The sequence below is a fragment of the Anas platyrhynchos genome, chromosome 5 (assembly GCF_047663525.1).
Source record: "Anas platyrhynchos isolate ZD024472 breed Pekin duck chromosome 5, IASCAAS_PekinDuck_T2T, whole genome shotgun sequence".
Classification (NCBI taxonomy): Eukaryota; Metazoa; Chordata; class Aves; order Anseriformes; family Anatidae; genus Anas; species Anas platyrhynchos.
In genome coordinates this window covers 15,454,494-15,475,058 of record NC_092591.1, presented here as the reverse complement: position 1 = coordinate 15,475,058, position 20,565 = coordinate 15,454,494, and the positions used below count along the sequence as shown (strand labels likewise).

The following is a 20,565-nucleotide window of genomic DNA, read 5'->3' as shown; positions in this document are numbered from 1 at the left end:
TTCTTGTGAAAACAATAGAACCATTTTTCATTTCTCAATTGGAAAGAAAGTGCCCACAATGAGTTGTCCTGGAGCTGTTTCCTTTTCCTAAACAAAAACTATTTAGGAAAGAGATTCTGGTCTCATTGCAGTTTGTTCTCTGAAAGTATCAGTTCTGGGATTCACAGTGGTCCAAGAGACATGGTTTTAGAGTTACAAGAACACCACCACAGCACTTGCTGCACTACTGTGTAAAAGCATGGTGACCCCTCCTTGTGAATCCCTGTGCTGTTCTTGCTGCCCAGTTTCTACCACGATGTGGCAGAACTACAGAAAGGAAAGACAATGAGGGTATTGGAGGAAAGTCCACAGAGAGCAATAAAAAACAAGGATGTATTGAACTCTCGTATGTGGAAGCAGTTAGTGGGAAAGGTGCCTTGACTGAAAAGAAATGACAAGGTGTACTAGGTATGAAGACAGCAAGGAAATGTGGTAGAAGTGTTTAAAATTACAAATGCTGCAGAGAAAGTAAAGAGTAAAAGCTCAGATCTTTAACAAGGCCAAGGAGAAAAGGGAGTCAAACCTACTGCTTTGGAGGACAGGGTGCAAAGCAGAGAGAAATATTCCCCAGCACAAATGTCTCTAGCTGAGCCCATGGGGGACGAGGTGCCTCTTCTTTGGAAAGGAGCACCCTAAGGCTCTGAGATGTCCCAGGATCTGCTGGGTATTAAGCTGGGAGGAGGCAGAAGATATACGTGAGAAGCCCCTGTCCATAGCAGCTTGTAGGAATGGCCATTCACTCTTGCCCATCCCATGGCAGCTGAGAGAGCAGACAGACCATGCTCAGGAAACCAAAAGGAGACACCTTCCCACTCAGGGAGCAAATACAACGCGGGAAGTCACTGCCACGGCACACGGTGGAGGCCAAAATGTAAAAAGGGATCAAAAAGGAATTAAACTCTTCAGTGACTATTAAGTCCTGTGTTTGGGATGCAGCCTAAAGCTCCAGGAGTCCACAGACTAGCAAGTGCCAGAATCAGATGGTTTACAAAGGATAACTCCATGCTTACTCCATTGCTTATACTCCTACCTCAGACTTCTTCAGACCACGTAAATATGCAGTTTGGCTTTCAGTCTGACCTGTTCTGACAGTTTAATGTCACACCTGTACATAGTTCACTCCTAGCTGACTGGCTACCTTCATACAAACTTCTTCATTTCTAACGAACAACTTCCCACTGAGATGAAGCGACAGTGAATCAGTCAAACAATGACAATCTACAAGAGTGACAGATCTGGGATCAAATAAGATCTTTTGTTTAATCAGTTGAACAAGCAATTATTTCCTGGAACACAGTAGGAACCAGGGTGAGCACAGCTCTATTAGCTTTAGAGCACATCTGCAAGACTGAATATTTAATAGGAAACACGTTTGCCAGAGCGGATCAGACCAGTGCTCTATCCCTGCCTAGTATCCTGTCTTCATCAGTAGCTATTCCCAGAGGCTTCAGCGGAAGGCGCAAGATATCCCGTAATAGACCACTAGGAAATAATTTATCCATAAGAAAACCATCTCCTTAACTCATTTTGGTTAATGATGTCCACCCTACTTTGAAGGCTGATACCTTTTCCACTTTGGACCTCTTATTATTCATATAAATTCCTAACCCTGCAGAGCGGTTGGCCTCGGTAATACTTCCTGGCAGAAAGTTCCACAGGTTAATTATGTGTTAATTATTTCCCAAGTTCCCCTTAAAAAAACCTGCATCCAAGTAAAAGAAAATCCTTGCCTCCCTTTGGTTTCAGTAGACTCAGGGGCTCTCCGACCTTGGCAGTTGGGGGTGGCATTGACAAGGTGGTAAAGAATCCAGCTACGCATGTAGTTTGTGTTAAATGGAGCATACTCCAGCTGCCCCCGTGTTCGATAGAGATCTGAGAGCTGCAGAGATTTAAAGTTCCCCGCAGTGATCCATCACGATTCGAGACGCAAACAGAGCTGCTTTCTGGGATGTGCAGCTCCCCGTGGAGCATTTTTCCACGGCAACAAAGAAGTCATTGTGCCTGTGGGTGGGTGGGTGGGTGTAATGGATGGGGAATGAGGTGAGCAGGAGCGAACCGCAGCACAGGGTTATATTCTCCAGAAATATTAAGTAAACTTCTATCTCACCACCAAAGTAAATTGCTAAATGCTTTCTGTATCTGACGTGAACACTCTGAGACAGTGCTTTGATCCGTGCCTCTGCACGGGCTAGGTTTCACACCACACTTAGGCTGATCCAGCCACCAACTGCTCCTGAGATCTGTGGCTGGCTCTCTGTCTCCGGCCCATCGCCATCCCTTTCTGCCATTTTCATTGTGCTGGGACCACGTGGCTGCACACAGGCACATCAGCTCATTAAGCAATCAGAGCATCAGGACAGGAGCTGACCCTGTCTCACACAGCTGACACGACGGGAGACATGGGGTGTGAGCACAGGAGTGATGCTCTTGCAGCCAGGGGAAGCAGAGACCAGGGTCAGCCTGTGCTTGCCCTGTCTCCAGCAGCCCTGCTTTCCCCAACGGGCTGATGCTGGTGCTCCTGAAGCTATGCAGCAGGTCAGAGCGACCTGATCCAGCAGAAATCTAACGTGACCACAAAACAGAAAACAAAACAAAAAAATACACTCTGATGGGAATGGTTCTCTCACTGGTCTCAGTATGCAGTCTGCAAACACCACTGCTGGTGCCAGGGAACATGCAGGAACACAGTGCTGGAGAAGCAAAGGGGAGAGCAGGAAAGCAAAGTATGGTGTCAGATTTTATCCTATAGGGATTGAAAAATCAACATTTTTTTTCAACTTTTGGTCCTTACATTTGGAAAACTGTAAACATCCTTCCAGCATAGCCAGCAGCCTTGGGTTTGCACAGCACACTGCTCACAGATGCCGGTCCATAGGCAAAGCTCAGCGCTCCCCTGAGTTGCTCCCACAGGCGCTCTCCGGCTGGATGTGAGGGGGAAAGTGAGTTCCAGCAGCAGTCCAGATAAAGGGAGCCTTACAAAGAAAATGAAAACAGCACAAGGGGTTTCAGAGACATGAAATCATAAGAGTGTAAGACAAAGTAGAAGCAGGTCTGCCTTCCAGGGTACACAGGCTTTATCTCAAGAGCTCTGAAACATCACAGGTTTGCTGGGTACCTCTCTCAGGGGGCAGTAGTCTCAAGTACGTGGGGGGAGGTGGCACTTTAAGGACTAGAGTCTCTCACATGGGTCTGAGAGACCAGACAGACATATTGTCCCTGCTAGACAGGATGGACATTGTTTTGCAGAACGCCAAAGCTATTAGCAGTGCTTAATGTCACCAGCATTTCAGTCTTATCTTAATGGATAGGAGGGCTCTATTTTTAGAAGGAATCAAGAATCTCGGAAGATCAGCTCATACAACAGTCTCCTGTAACATTCAGATTACGTTGTTCTGGTTTTGAGGAAAGAGAATAAATCCAGTGAACATCCAGATTTCTATTTCAAAATAGAAACAAACAAAGAGGGATGTTTTAGGATATAATTTTCACAGGTCATGGCATGTTTGATGGATGTGGCTGAACAAGTGCTAGCATCAGAACCACTGGTTCCTGACCCAGTAGTCATTTCCTTCCATAGTTCCAGATGCAGAATCTTTTTTCCATAGTCTTAGTGCTAAAGTAAGGAGAGCAGCATCCAAAGGAAAGAAGCAAAGACCAATTCACCCATTCCAGCTTCAAAGACAATGGGACAAAGTCTGAAAGCCTGTCTTTTGTTCTTGCTCTCTGTACATGTGGAAATGTGGGAGAGAATAGTCATGAAATATATTGTAATCACTTCTCTTACACCTTGGTATTAGTGGTGACCGCATTTCTATCTTCAGAAACTTCTGAGTGACAGAAAAATTGATATAAAAATGAAGAAATAGCCAGAAATTGTATTCAAGCAGACTGTAATAAAATTAAATACCATTTTAAAGCCCCTAAACTACTTTAAAACAACAAAAAAGGGACTGATTTACAACCTGCTTCACAGTTGAAGGGTGGAGTCCAGTAGGAGTATTTGCCTTTGGATATGCTAGTGAAATAACAAACCTATATTAATCCAGCCTTTAACATAACTGCCAACATTTTGAGTGTATCTGTCTGTTAACAGTATAGCAAAGCAGTCAAAACAGACTTTGTTTTAAAAAGGAATAAAAAGATGAAGGCACCACTGTGACAGAAGTCAGTTACTCATTGTAATGCTTTTTGCAGCAGTACATTGCATCAGAAGCTGAGGAGCTGGTTGTTTTCTGTGCTTTGTCATCAGATGGCTCGACGTGTAAATCATAGATGGACAGCCACACTTATGATTAAATCAGTAAACCCTTTTACTTTGAGAGAGGAGAATGAGGTATAGATGCATATTCCAATCCACAGAAAAATATATTTTGGTCGCAATTCATGGGCACATTGGTAGAAAAAGGTAAATTCAAAACTGTATTTGAACAGCTTGCACCCACATCATTAGCTAATGTGTATTAAGCAGGGAAGCAACTATCTTCGAAGTCATTAAAATTAGTAAGCCTGTTTGAATTGAAATACCACATGCTGGAGCACAATTGTCACTGGGCAGCAAGATGAAAAGGGTGAAGAGTTACCTCATGTCAGCAGCTCCCGAGTTTTGCTGCCCCGCAGGAAGACGTGAAGTGCAAGAGCAATGCAGCTGTGAGCGACAGAGCAGCTCAGTGAAGTCTCTCTGCAAAACTCAGATGATCAGACCATGGTGCTAACAGGCTTGCTCAAAATTGCTAACAGCTTGGCAGACTATTCACACCCAACAGACTATTATAGGGGCTGAGCTGAGATATCTCTTATGGAAACCATTATAGAGTAAACTGTTGGGTTCAACAGACAGCAGAGGTTCCCCTTTTTACAAGAGTGAAGAATATGCCCCTCTTTGAACCCTTAAACCGTGCCAAAACTGTCACCTTTGAGGGCTGAATATTCAAGGCTTAGTCTTTGCATCCAGAATGACTCTTTCTGCAAGTCCTTGAGTACAGGTAAGTTAAAATATAATAATGGAAACAATCCAATCCATACTTAAAGGAAAAATAAATAAGAATAATAAAACAAAAAGACAGACTTAAGGCAAGAAAAAGGATTGCACTTGATTCTTGGTGCCAAAATCTTCCTCAATGAGAAGTTCAACTTTTTCTGGTTTGACACATTAGCTGCAGTCAGTGTGGTTGAGACTTAGGTCTGCCCCAACACCAACCCATTCCAGCTCACACAAGACATGAGATAGGAGGGAAACAGCCCTCCACCACAGCACCATTCTTCCACTCACATTTCAGCTGGTACATCCACATGCAAACCAGTGTGATGTGGGCACCCCCCCTAACTAGCTCAGACAGCAGTGACAAAAGTCTCAGCGTGGGGGCTTCAAGAAAGTCTGTGAGCTGCATGCTTGACTTTTTTGTCCTTGCCTCCATGGGTTTTTAGAGACCCAGACCAGGTTTAGACTCAGCATCACTGCTCCCTCCTTGGGAGGGAGGGTATTTTTACAGAGCACAATAGGTCCCACAGAACTCAGACGGATTATAAGATAGCTCCTGTATCCAAAGCTCAGATATATGCCCCTAGACATGTTAGTTTCCTCCCTGTTTGCCATGGTTTTTAATGATCTCTTTGGTTTCCTGAAATGTTACAAGAGTTTCTATTGCAAAGCCTCCCTCAGTTCTGAATGTCCCAGAATGGGACCCACATGCTGGTGAGCAAGGACATCACACTCCAGCCAAATCCTACATCAGCAGAGCCAGTCCACAAAGTGTGCTAAAGCTCTGAACTTTTTTGAGAAAAAGTGTGCTTTGGTAGATGCTTACACCATTTTCTGAATGAGGGCTTGGATAAGCTCCAAATTCTCTCATCTTAATGAGGAAATCTTACAATTATGTGGTAACTCATCTGTGACTTGGCTGCTGAGTCACGTAAAGCAAAAAACATGCCAGTGAGCTCCCAACAAGTTTGAAGCCCATGGAAATCTCACCATCAGCATGAAAGAATCACGATTTCAGTCATGCTCATAGAACAGTCTATATCCCTGTCTAGGCAAAACATTTAATGATCATTTAACACGGCATCATTTAACACCTTACTGTTCTTGGTATAGGTTCTTCTCTCTCTCTGCCTTTGTTTTCTCCTTTGACAGGGGTAACAATTAGAGCTTGATAGCATAATTAGCAAGTTTCAAAATTATTTGAGATCCTGAGATAACAGCACACAGCAGGTGCACAGGGTATTATTTATTTTTAATACTTTGGGCCAGGGGTCCCTGACCTAGGCACTGTGAAACCAAACCTTACAGAGATGGGTTGTGAGTCGAGAGGAAATGCAAATGGCAAATTAGTGCCCACAAGTAGAAACCATGACACGAGCCCAGCAGCGTTACTGGAAGTGAGGTCATGAACCTGGTAGTGAAACCAGAAGACAGGTCCATCAGCATTTCTAGTTCCAGAATGGTTTGAAAAGCACATTTTATACTGATAAATATGTTTCCACTCAAGGCTAAAATGCAGTCTTCCAGACCTGCTTTTCTTTTGAGGTCTCCCTCAAGAACAACAACAGAAAGTTCCGCCTACGCCAGCAATCTACTCAATTAGGTTTTACTTCAAGATGTGTTAAGAGATTGGAACATGATTTTAAACAAATGTTTACCCGCCAAAAAAAGCCTTAACAGACACAAACCTATATTCAAGATAGGTATACATAATCTGAATAATAATAATAATAAACTTCTGGGACATACTGCGAACATCAGATTGGCTACAAACTTTGCTGAGTGGAAAACTTCCCAGCAGGTGGTTGTAATCTTTCCAGAAAGGATCAGGGCTGGATCAGAAGTGCCTTGGGAAGTTGGGTGCCCATCACTTATTGGATTTACACTGTGATAATCTAAACACAAAACTGTTGCTTTTTGGGTCACTTCATTAAAAAGACAGACTTTTGGTTTGGGACACTTTGTCTACCTAAGTACTTTTCCTGCAGTCCATTTATTTTCTGGTTTTATCAATAGTAAAAACTATTGCCTTCAACGTTTGTAAAACTTACTATTTCTTCCTGGGCACAGGACCCTTTCTTTGCCTGAAGAAGTGTATTTAATTTTTCAGGAACATTATGTGTTCTGGAAAATGTTTTTCATAGTACTGTATCAAAAAAAAAAAAAAAGAAAAAAAAAAGAAAAAAAAGAAATCCACCCCCAGAAGGGTTTTTTATTTGTCAAATATAATTTATGCCCACATAAGATTCATTCCTTAAAATAAATACTGAAACTTCAGAGAAAGCCCCTGTGTAGGATTCGTGAGGGGAAAAAGTGCCCCGTGAATGGGAGCGGTGGTTTGCTTCAGCCCCGGCCCCGCCGGTATCCTCGGCGAGTAGAGGAACAGACCAGGGTTTTTACTGGCCTCTATTGTGTCTGTTGAACTGTTGCTCTGTCTTTAGCAAAATCTCAAGCAACAGAAATCTTCTATTAAAACCACCTGCGCGGCTTTGTCAGCTGAGCGCCGTGCTGTCAAGCGGCTGAGCTTCTTAAGCCAATACAAGTCATTAAGGAGAAGGTGAATTAGAGATTTAGACGTTGCCGATAGTAACTAACCATGATCAATTGATATCTTCCTCCGATAAAGCGGCGCTCGGCGGCCGCCCCCTCCTCTGCCTCGTCCGCCCAGACCGCGACCACTGGATCTAATTACGGGTGAGGAACACCAGGCCCTCGTCAGCGCTGAAAGGCCATCAGTAGGCCTATCCATTAATAACTCTCCTGTGCGCTGTACATTGTAATTGTCAGACTGCAATTTACAGTAATCCTCCAATGCAAAAACTTAAATAGCTGCAGCTGATTTGAAATTCATACAACCAGTTGAAAGAGAGAAAAACAAGATGCACGGGTTAAAAGGCCAAATTGTGCAAGTGTGTGCGCTGAGTGACAGACATTTTAGTACTAGCCTGGGACCATATTTTAAAAGGTCACTGAAAACTTTTGGCTTGGGCCCTCTGACAAACAATGAACTTTCCATATATTTATTTGCCATCTCTTTGTTTTTACAGCAAGCAGAATAAATGAGTTAAATGACGTTGTGCGGGTCTGCACATTGTCAGCACAGGTTATAAGTCATTATTAAACTCCATCAAATCAGACCAAACCCGGTCTAGGCAATGAGACTAAAAGTTATTTGCATTCCTTCTGTCATAAAAAATCATATCCCCTTACCCAAGACTTTCGTTTCTTTATTAAATGCAGCCACAAGAGTATTTCAGGTCTGGCAATGTGAGCTCAGGAAAACCTACTCTGTATAACTCAGTGTAACAGCTTAGAACCGATTCCACTAAAATGTCCCAGTTGAGTGTATCTGGGCACTCAATCAAGACACACATATTACTTTTAAATAAGATTAGCCTTTATATTTTGCTGCTTAAGTTAAAACTTTTCATGTCATTCTCTCATTTTATGTAAACTCCAACATAATTCTGTTTTAGAGAATACTTCAAACAAATTAAAACCCTCGACTCGAACGTGTCTAGCAAAACTTGCCTAATGGCATAGCAAGCTGTTTGGTGACACTAAAACACTTTTAAATAAGATGAATTTTCCCTGCGTTGCCCTGGCTTTGTAATTACTGCTGCCGAATAGCATACGCCTTTGGTTACAATGGCAAAAGCAGCGGCTTGCGCTCTGAAACTTATTTGACAAATAACTTACAAGTGACCTGCAACATCTGTTTAAAAAATCGTCCTTCGGTATCTGCCTTGAGTCGAGTTCAGCATTAATTATGAAATGCAAACATATCATCTGGGGCCAAGGGCGGCTTTTGCACATATGCAAGTCACGGTGCAGGGACTGTGAGTGTGCCCCTTGCACGAGCCAGCAGGGAACAGAACGCGCCGGTGAGCCCCCAGCCCAGCTACCAGCTCGGCAGAGAGGGGCGGTGATGCCCAGTGACTCCAGACACCCCAAGGACATCTGCAGCAGCGGTGGGACTGCAGCGCCTCCAAAACGCAGCCCTGAGCCTCATTCATCTGGAAGGTGACAGCAGCAGGCAGGGATGTCTGTAAGTGACCCCAGGAGCTGTGAGCACCTATGCTAGTGTGAGAAGGTCTCCCCCCCTGCCCCCCCAAGAAAACCCAGCGATGAGCATTAATAAATCTAGTTGTGACCGAACTCACGCCCAAAAAATCCTATAATGATTGAGAAGACATGTTCTTCACCCACTAGGCTTTAAAACCTCCACCCGGCCGTACCTCTAGTTAGTTTAGTGCAGTAAAGTCTGCTTGGTGTGAAGTCAGCTCAGGATGAGATTCAGGTTGTAGCACAAAAGCAGATGGAATGGTGAATTGGAGCGCTTCTCTCTTCCGCAGAAAAGGGGAATATTTTTTCAAGGTCTTGTAAGTCTTTTTTATGTGCAAGTCAGTAAAAAATAAAAATAAGAAATTCCGACCCTATGTAATCCTGAATTACATTATTTTGGATCTGATTTAAAAGCTATCCAGGAAGGTTTGATTCAAATAACATGTGCAGTACAGATATCCCTTCACATCGATAAATATTAATAGTATAACTATTGAACATAAACTTTTAGAGAACTATTCCATTATTGCAACTGCTTTTAACCAATATGGAAGCACATGTAAAATGCAGTTGGATGAAACTGAAACTATTGATTTCTTCAGCTCTAAAAGATATTTGCTCATAAGAGATCAAAGTCAGATCTAAAAGTTTACTTCTGCAGATCTCCATTCTCTGCACTGCTTTTTCATTTACCTTGTTATATATGGACTTAATCAGCAACCAAGCTAGGGCATTCAGTGATAACATTTCTGCAGCTAATTGTAGCATATTGGAATCCAGCAAGGAATATTATTAAACTGTCCTATAATTCACATTTTGTGTGAAAACCTGGGACTTGAAAAACACCTGCCCAAACAATTCATAAACACACTGCACAGCAAATGCCTATGGTAATTCACTGGATTTACAACCGTCATATTATATTAAACATACAGTATCAAAATTTATCACCCATTACGCAGATTCCTGTTTTAATAATATCTTGTACTCGTACAATAGCACCTTCTCTCCCCCAGGATCCTGAAGCACTTTAAAACCCTGCGTACAGGAATTGCTTCATGCACTGTGGAAATACAGCTGCCTCTGGGGTGGAGCAGGGCTTAGCAGAGGAGAGACCTTGTACACAGCAGTTATAAACACTGACAGCCTAGAGGGATGGTTGGGGACGGGGAGTGGAGAAAATTATACCTAGGTCTCAGGAGCCTAATATAAAAAGCCAAAGCAGGTGAGGGAGGTGCGTAGGCAGCTGTGCAGGGATGTATGCTGAAGCAGGGCATCCTTGCCATGGCCATGCAAGGCCCATGCTCCAGCCTTTGTCTCAAAGACAGCTTCAGCTCTCACACTGCCTTTGCCCCCAGGTCTCTCGTACCCATCCTAGCTCATGGGCTACTCACCTCCAGCATCATCATGTTGAATCCCCTTATTCCCAAAAGATAACCCCAGACTCACTTCCAGGAAAGGAAGGAGTCCTCTGTGGTGGACAGCTGAGTGAAACTGTCCAAAAGTAATGCAACCTTAGAGAAAAATCAGGCAGATGCATGTATGTATGGCTAGGCCATTTGCACTGTTAGAATACAGCCATCAAAGACTGTGTTATCTGTACTGCTGAAAAATGTTTGTGTTCTTCAGTTGATTATATTTGCAGCTTCATCTCCTTCTTCACATTTGCTATCATTGCCAAAGTAATCTCTTGTGGTTTCAAGTCAGCCCCAGATCCCTCTGGCCTGATCTCACTCAAGATCTCCTCAGAATCTCTTTGATCACAGTGAGGAATCAACTTCTGAGCATTAGCTTAGGTTTAGCTTTACAAGACAATCGGTCACCAATTAAAATGCTTAAAGCTGTCCCCTGAAAGCCACCACCGAAGGACATAGTCATAGCTGCAGGACTTTAGCCAGACAACTAAAACCCTAAGCTCCAATTGCTTCTCTCTAGTTTGAGACATATTATCTTGGGGAAGGCTCAGGGCAGAGGTTCTCCTTCAAAAAATGCAGATTGTGCCAAAGCAGGGGATCAGGAAATGAAGCTCCCCATGTGAGCAGTCACAAGGTGAAGAACAGCAGGGGATTTTATGCTGAGTGGTGCCAGAAGGCTGCAACCAGACTGCCTCTAACAGCAAAAATAGTTTCCCACCCTTCAAACACATACCTGCTGACCATGCCGGGGCTGGCACTTCTCAGATGTAGAAACAGCCACTCAAACTGTCCCTCTGCTCCTGACACAGCAGATTGACCACAATTCTTCTCACCCCAAGGCTGTTTTGGCTGCAGGGTATTTTCACTCCTCTAGTTAAGGCACGGGGTCTGCACAGGGGTGAGGTGCAAACCAGCACAAACTCTGAATTGCTTCAGGAAGGGGCAACATTCATGGCAAGATGGCCCCTGGCCCCAGGACTTCTCTTGTACCCCGGAGGACTAAGTTCAGGGATACTTGAGACTTAAAAATGTTAGAAGTGGCCAAAACTAAGTGACTTCTAGAGTTCCTGGTGGCTGAGCCACTGCGTTTTGCAAGGCTCTACTTCACTCAGCCTATTTTATTCGGCCTACTTCTACTTCACTCCTTTCCCAGTCCCTCCTGTGTGTCCTGCTCTCACCTGAAAACTTAATCCTGGAATAAGCAAACTCTGCCCATTTCCACCACTCTCCAGTCCCCTTCCGCTATGCTTACCCCTTTCTGGGGAGCTGATTTATGAGCTAAGTTACCCAGGCCCGTCCCCTTTCCTCTGTGTATGTAAGCTCTCTCTGAATTGTGGCATTTCTTCCATATCATCTCTAGCCCTAAGCTTTCTCCATTTGCTGAAACAACTCAGGCTTTTCTGCAGGTCCTCACCACTCCTTGTCTCGGTTATTGCAGTTTCTGGGATTCCCTGATGTGCATCAACATGCCATATCCTACACAAAATGCAGCTGTTATATATATAGCACAGATTACACACTAACATTTAGTTCCCGCAGCCATGTGCCATGTATTTAGCTGCTGCTTTAAATAAGGCCTTTGGCCCAGGAAAGAAGGGTTACTGCATCTTCCAAGTGTCACAGATTCCTCTCCGTCTCCAGTACTAGCAACTTCCACACTGCTGTTGAGGCAGAGTCCTGAGAACTTCTGCCCTTGTTTTCAGGGAGTTTTTTTGGAGGCCCTGCCTTGCAGCAGCCAGTTGTACAGGCAGTGAACGCAGCTGCCTGTGCCACACTCATCTGTCTAATGAGGTCCCTCTTGCCTGGAGCACATGCACTATGGAAAGCTGGGAGGAAGGTGACGAGTGTTGCTGGCAGGAACGTAATTCCCTGCTATTCCAGTTAGAATCACACTGAAAACAAAAACTGCAAAACAGAATTTGTTCTGCAAAATATTATCAATTACCGTAAGCGTGTGAAAGCACGGCAGATCTCAGCTATCAAGATCCTGAGGCTCTACTGAATTCAGGGAGAGTTTTGTTCTGAAATCAGGATCTTGGCTTAATTTAGATGACTGGACAATGCACAGCATGGAAGCAAAAATGACTGGTGTAGGTAGTTGTGGTATGAGAATGTGAAAGTAGATGTCTGTACTTATTGATGTCTTCGCTAATGCTTGTGCTAATGCTGGTAGTTGTGAAACAGGCAACTCATACAGGTAGAGATGCTCCTTTGTCTATGTTTAGACCTTCATTTGTAAAACAAAGTTGAAAATGTTAAAGTTGATGTCAAAGCATCACTGAAACACTTCTCTGAAAACTGCTTTCTGAGAAGAATAGTTGAGGACCGGACTGATGATCCCACAGTCCCCTCATGTAGCTCAGTGCTTCAGTTCAGTAAGCGAAGCATGTGGACATTGCATCCCGCCATTACAAATGCTGAAACAGCCACAACGGCTCATGCTCACCCCAAGTAAATAAGGGGATCATCCTCAGCTTGGCAAGAGATGAGGGTGAACCTGGAGTTACTAGTGACTCACAGGACATGCTACACTAGAAGAAATCTCTTCTTCCCGTTGCCTGTCATTTTCCCCTAAGGGAACACTTCCAGCTATTAGCTACAGCACGGGATCCATCTATATCACAGCTGAGCGCTAGCCCTGGGTAGGGAGGAAGGGGCTTTTCTCTCATTCAAGTCACCTCATTTTGACAGGGCCACCTCAGGGCAGAACTGAACGTTGCCCCATGGTTGTGGGCATGCCGTCGCTGACAGGGGAAGCTGGTCACAGGCAGCCCAAATGTCGCTGTCTACAGAGAAAGTGCCTGAAGTAAGCTGACGAGTCCTGGCAAAAGAATAATGGAACAAGAGGTTGGATATTCACAAGAGGTGGGTTATCTCACAGGTAGCTGGCTGTCCTGACACCCTTTTTACTTCAGAGCCTGAAAAAAATAAAAAAAGCAAACCAGAAGAGGTTGACTTTTTATATTGCTGCATTTCTCAACTCTTTATTTTATCTGAAAGACGTCTGTGTTAAGTTCAAATGCACGCCAATTACAGAGCCCAGGTGGTTGTCTTCCCTATGACTTCAGTTGGAGCTGGACAGGAACCCCAAACTACAGGAAATTTTCAAGTTAACAGAAGAAAATTACTTCAATTTAAGAGTTAGCATGGGGCTTCCAATAAAATATATAAAAAAAGTAAAGTAATATTAAAAGAAGAGTATAAGCCAGGTAAGTGGAAGATGATTAAGCTGCAAATTAAATGATACTGTTTTCATAACATATGGAAGGTCCTTGGTTATTTTACTCAGCAAAATGAAAGCATTGTTCACATTCTACAATAAGGAAGGACATAATGATAGTTATGAGAAAAATAAAACACACTTACATGTCAGTACTGGCTCCATCCGCTGACATGGAGATTTCCTCTAAGGAGCAGATTCTGCACCTGGACTCCAGTAGAAGTGTTAGGGGAAGCCCAGCCAAGCACCAGATCTGCTCCTCCATGTTTCTGGACTCAAAGCCATGATTAGCTTTGTTACTACTTCTTTTCAGGGCAAGCATATTCAAAAACTTATTCCCCTCAGTTTTCACTCAAATTCCTTTCCTGTATGGTTTTACTTAGGAAGAACAGCAGCTAACCAAATACATCTTAGCCTCATTGATGTTATTATGAAACATTTATTCCTGTAATACACAGTATGAGAAATCAGTACTTGTAAATACTTCTTTGGGTAGATGCAGAGACATTCTTTTTGCAGTTCCTCTAGACTGGTCACTGAGTTTTGTCAGGATGGCAAAGGATAAATATCCCAAAAATCATAGAATGGTTTGGGTTGGAAGGGACCTTAAAATGACCCAGTTCCAGCCCCCTGCCATGGGCAGGGACACCTCCCACCAGACCAGGCTGCCCAAAGCCCCATCCAGCCTGGCCTCGAACACCTCCGGGGATGGGGCATCCACAGCTTCTCTGGGCAACCTGTGCCAGTGCCTCATCACCCTCTGAGTGAAGAATTTTTTCCTTGCGTCTAACCTAAACCTCCCCACTTTTAGTTTAAAACAATACTCCCTTGTCCTATGATTATATGACAAAGTAAAATAAAATGTGAAGCTTGATGTTAGCTTTACTGAAATTATTAGTTTTTTTCATTACTTTTATTGTTGCTTTGCAGATCAAGAAAACAGGCTTATCACTAAGTCAGGTGTGGGTATGTGGGAAGAACCCAGTCACTGCTGCTTTCTGCGTAGCTTAAATTTAATTTCATCAGCCATCAGCAGCAGGAATACTTTATTGATTTCAGCCTTTGACTTTCTGGACAACTCCAGATGCTTCACATTACTAACCGGCATGGGATGGATCACTTCCTCTAAGACAAGTTTAGATGGCCACCCCACATCTTATTCCTCCACAATGAAAAAGGTGACAACTTTTTTCTTTTTATTTTTATTTTCTTTCTTTCAATTTATTTTCAGGCCCATTTTCCTGTTGAAAAAAATTGGGGAAAGAAAGTGTTCTGATTTGAGTTGCTTGCTAGAACTTGGGGGCAAGGGCTGTGCTTATGTAGCCAACATATTTGAGCTTAAAGGACTTATAACTATCAGTGCCAGGTGAGGACGAGAAGCTGGAAAGCCGTAAAAGAAAGGTGCACGTTACCCACTGCAGGTGCCAAGAAACTGATTGCACTGGGAAACTTTCAAAAAGGAAAAGCCCTGGTCTTATATTGGTAGGTCTACCTCATCTCTGTGATACACTGACATACAACACTGGTGCACCCACCACATTACTACAAAAATGTTTTCAATATTCAGGATATGTGAAATATTTAACGGAAAACAAATGGGAAAAAGCAATTAAAACCAATTTGATTAATTTGGGGACTATTAGCACAGATTAACATGGTACTCTTAAACATGCTGAACTGTGCAAAGCTGTGTTTCTGAACCCTTGTACTCTGGGGCCTCCCAGCTCCAGCAGGAATTTTGGAGGTATAATGGTCAACACAGATCAAATTGTAGCATGTACCCCATCATTTTTAACCTGAGCGTCCCTTAAGAGTCGTCACATAACTATGAAGACAGTTCATTCATCAGAGGAAGAAGACATGCAGACTTGTATTTAAACTAGGTCAAGAAATAATGTTTTCACTTTTTTAGTTGTTTTTTTTTTTTTTTTTTCAGATTGAGAGTGAGTTTTTGTAAACTCTAGAAGATTTATAAAAATATTAATAGGAACTAAAAACAAAAGCAAAAAGACAATACAAGGTGAACAGACCATAACTTTATTGGAGATATACTCAGCTACAATTATTACAAAAAACTATTAAAGGTAATTGTGATCCATAAGGTGCAGATTGCAAACTTCTGCAGCATGATTACAGTATGAATGAATTACATTTTATGTCCCTTAAAGACAGCTGCAGCATGTGATGGTAAATATTTTATTGTCCATCAAATTATATTTGTTATTCACTCTACTTGATTTCAACCATCTTTTCAGTCAAACTATTTACAATAAAAATGCCTGCAATTTCCAATTCTTGTTTTCAAACATTTTTCTCTCTAACTTGCTGCTGCAGTAAATTCTGAGTGCATCTACAAAGCAATTAAAGTAGTCTGTGGTTGCCATTCAAATAAATGAGGGAAATAAAAACAAGGAGTTTATTGGATAAAATTTATTTTTAAGAAATGTAGTTAGCTTTGACAGAAGTTAATTTTAACTGCTAGTGGAGTATACTACAATGACCTCTAGATATTTGCTAGCATAATTCAGATTGAATTACAATTGATATTTAGATTACATTTCATGGTCATGAACTGTAGTGTTTTAAGTTTTAAACCTAATATGAAAGTAAAGAAATTAACTTCTTGAAAATTAGAGCAGTTGGGAAAAGATCAATGTCAGTAATTAAGTACCAAAAAATCAAAATCCTTCTTGTTTTACTCATATAAAAAATACAGAGATTTCCAGGAGAATGTTTTTGTAGGGATCCCCACCAAAGGCATACAAACCCAGAATACTGTCAGACAGAAGCAAGTGTAGCATCACAGCAGATCTCAACACTATTTGTCATTGTCAGATTATGTGTAATGCTGTGACTGGGATACAACAATTTCATTTTCTATACAAATAAATGCATGTAGCATAGTTATCTCATACGCAGCAACATAAAACCCCCATTTTCCAGTTTATAGTTCTGTATTTACTTACAAGGAGAAGAATCCAAACTATATATATAAAAGCACAGGATCTTCAGGTTGTAAAAGAACGCAGTTCCATTAATTAAAATACTACTACATCAATTTGCACTAGCTGAGGATCTGGCATCTCATCCCTGGGCCAACACTGTGTTTCTCCCCAGCACTGAAACTAGTCTGAATTCTTCCCTAAATTCTGTACTCTGCAGTCACAACATACTATTGTGTAACAAGGCTAAAAAATAATAGGCTTTTTCTGTATGGACTTTAGCAGCATCAAGCTGAACAAACACTTCAGAAGTCACTACTGGACACTCGATATTCAGACAGAGCAGAGATCTAGTTGTGGCTGACCAAATTCTAGGGACTGTCATCTTGCAGAAACTACATTATACATATATGTCGGTTTGTTCAGAGATAATTACTGGAGTGTCAGAGGTCATTCTAATTTTAATTACTTCACATAACAGTAAAATGATGTAGTAAAAAAAAAAACAATAGCTTTAAAATACAACCAAGAGTTGTTACACACGTTCGTTGTATTTTTCCACATACAGTAAAAATGCCACAGACATTGCAAATGACCTATTTAAGTTGTGCAAGTAAATGACACATTGCAGGCATTATAATTATCTTTTTCAAATTCAGTAAATCAGAACAGCAGCAAGGCCAAACCACATTTTTCCTCTCTGTTAAGCATTTTTTCCTTGAAATGAGGTAAAGCATGGTACCAAGTGCAATGCTTATTTGTGCTACATGAACAGAACAGCGCAAAAAAAAAAGCCATAAAAATAAAAACGCAGCATAGTTAGGAGGACTGTTTAAAGTACAGTATAACAGGACTTAGATTAAAAAAACAACAAGGTTCATGCCAACTAACCCCCACACTATTTATGATGAGCCTGTGTGGTTGCTTTTGAAGATGGGTTGCAACAGTCTGCTTACACTTGTGCTCACAGCATGGCAAGTGATCTCTATCCCAACCTTCAAATGATCAGATTTAGGTCTTTAATAGCATACACTGTCCAATATCAAAACCATATCAACTGAAGGGTAAAACACACAGATGTACAACATGGAAACTAATATGATTTTTCTATCTCAAAGGATACAAAATATTTCAATGAGGTCACACTGGAAAAAATTACGGCATTTAAAACGCATTTAAAAACGCATCAGCAGCAGAAACTACTTTAATAGTCAGCCACTACACCTTTCAGATTTCCAATTCATAGGCTTTATCTAGTAACAAAGTGATCATTAAACTGTTCTGAAATACAGAGCAAATTCAGTTAATTTTCTTTGCATCGAAAACACTCTGTACCACTTTACTGCTAACAATCACATGAAACCCCTGAGAATCTATAACCTTATAACAATCAGTAAGAAACTGTAGGCGTTCAAAGACTAACTTAAATTTTAGTTGTCTGTAATGCAGTTAAAACTACTTAAGACTTTCTGGATGGTCTGATTTTATCTGCTGATCGATGTCTGGTGAGAAACACGTAATTGCTAACTTTACTGACCATGTATTTTCTCTAAGAAACTTCACTCCGACTCTCTAGGAGTGAGCTACAGGAGGAAGAAAGAGCTATAACTTAAAGAAAAAGCTAACTCATAGCAATTTACTTTTGAAAATTTAGACTGCATGTTTTCACTGTTCCATCTCATTCACATTTTTATACACATCAAGACTGGCAGGTCTTACACTTTGCTGTTACAATTTCATGACTGAAGTACCAAAGAAATGCTAGAATTTGTTAACAAGCTAGTAACAATGCTCTTTTCAAATACAGGAATGGTCCTTTTTGCAGAATGAAAAATGACTGAGATAGAAAATACACAAACATTTGAAAACTGTATTTCAGAAAAGCTTAATGCCTATCCCTTGCCACTAAGGCTTTTTTTTGTCTTTTTCTTTTTTTTAACTTAAGAAAGCAAGAGCTGACAGTTTTTGTTTTGTTTTAGTGTGGATTTTGTGAGGAAAGGAATAGGGTTTAAAAGCAGGAAGTACAGTATTTATCTGTAATTTAATACATAAGACACAGCATCAAGTTCATACTATTGTGCTGGAAAACGTTAAAACACCTTGCTCTGCTTTCTCAAACTTCAAGCATAATTAAACAGGGCAAAATTGCAGCAAACCTCTACTGATATTGGTGGGAGTACAAGACCCACAGCTTTTTAAAAAGGTAAATTAAGAGGTATTACAGTTACAGTGCAAAAATTAAAATTTCAAGCATAATATATAAACATAGCACCAAAACAGAAAAAAAAACAACAATGCATGCAAAAAAAAAAAAAATAGAAGAAAAAGAAAAGAAAAAAGAACTGAGGTATTTAAGTGAAGAGTGCCTACATAAATCTAATTAAAGAAGTATAGGCAAAGCCTAAAAAATAAAAGTATGATTTCCCCCCACCCCCAGTAGACCAAAACATCAATGAGCTAGTTTCTCTAAATTAAGGACCTAAATCACAGATGTATCAAAAGTACGGCAGTTATCTCAAACATCAACTTTCATGTTATTTAACAGCACAGCTTTGGTAGGTGAAATATGCATGCAACTCTGAAAAGTACAGTAAGAAATTTACGTGGAAATATCTCTAAGTGTAAAGGTGCTCCGTTCATTAAATATGTAACCAATTGACTAAAAAATCTGCAGCATATTTTAGGTGTGATATGTCTAAGGTTATTTAGTTAGAGTGACAACTTGCACTGTGCAATTATTCATTACTGTTTCCAGTATTGGAACTATCTAGCTTGCAGGTTTGTGTAAAATTGGAATTTTAGCCAAAGACCATATTTTGTTTATGGTATAAAAAAATCTGTAGACTAACCACCTCCTCTGAATTGTTAAAAATAACCTAATTACATATATATGAATACAATTTCTATTATAATCCTGTAATAACTCACAGCTATAGTAATGAGTTGTACTGTAAATATAGAGCTGTATCATTGTAAAATGCATAACAAAATGACGGGAATGTAAAACAGCTTGTTCCAAAAAAGATCAAAAATTAAAGATTATTAATGAGGGTTTATTTATTTTTAAGGCAAGAACCTTTTTTATGCAAGACTATGTGGCATAAGGAAATTGAAGTCTCGATCTACCAGTATGCCAGCCATTTCAATTAAAATCTGTCCCTAACAAATAAGTGCAATAATGATTGGGAATGTCATCTTAATGTAAAAAGATGACATGGAGGAAAAAAAAAAAAAAAGGAGAATACTGGCACACTTATTCTTTCTTATACCCAATCATCCAGTACAGTTTATTAACTGCTTTATGACTGGCACTAGTGCACAGATTGAAGAGTTTCAAGATTACTATATATAAATCTAGCAACTGCATTAGGCATAAGCTCCCTGGCCTTCTAACACTAAGCAAAGCTGTACTGACAATAAAAGTAAACCAAAAAGACCTGACAACAATTATTCTGAACACTTGCTAAATGTCATCATTAAAGCACTCTTGTGATTAAACAAAGCAGAAGTGAGGAAAGAAGACAAGATTGTGTTTGCGCAAAAAACTAACTACAATTAGTTCCAAAATTTTATACATGTTAAATGTTTTGTTAACTATTCTGTTATCAAACAAACTTTAGATTCTGTCTTCCAATTTGTTCCTCTCAATATCAACATTTTTAAAAATTTGCTTTTTTTTTAAATGTGTTTTTTCCCCATTTTATTTATTTTTTAAGAGGAGTCTCAGCTGTTTGGGACCTGAGGTTGATTTGCTTTGAGGCTTCGTAGTGCTCTTCTTGCAGCTGCAGATTTGGCAATCCTGTAGCTTCTGCCAACACCTTTAAACTTTCCCTTTCCTACAACTTCCACTGTTACTCTGACCTTTCCATCGTAAGTTCTTTCTGCAGGACTGCAAAAATATACACA

The 20,565-nt window shown here is 40.9% G+C and overlaps 1 protein-coding gene across 9 annotated transcripts in view; it reads right to left on the bottom strand.

The window, feature by feature from the left end:
* Window positions 1–2,797: 2,797 nt before the first annotated feature.
* Window positions 2,798–20,565, bottom strand: part of DICER1 (dicer 1, ribonuclease III) — an 82,353-nt gene continuing 64,585 nt past the window's right edge. For 7 of the 9 annotated variants that reach the window (XM_072038339.1, XM_072038338.1, XM_072038337.1 and 4 more), the window contains one exon: window positions 2,798–3,011. In XM_072038339.1, coding sequence (XP_071894440.1) covers window positions 2,813–3,011 — 199 coding nt within the window. In that variant the 3' untranslated portion in view covers window positions 2,798–2,812. Of the gene's footprint in view, window positions 3,012–15,733; window positions 20,549–20,565 lie in introns of those variants that run through there. The other 2 variants (XM_072038344.1, XM_038180746.2) reach the window with 1 other exon arrangement.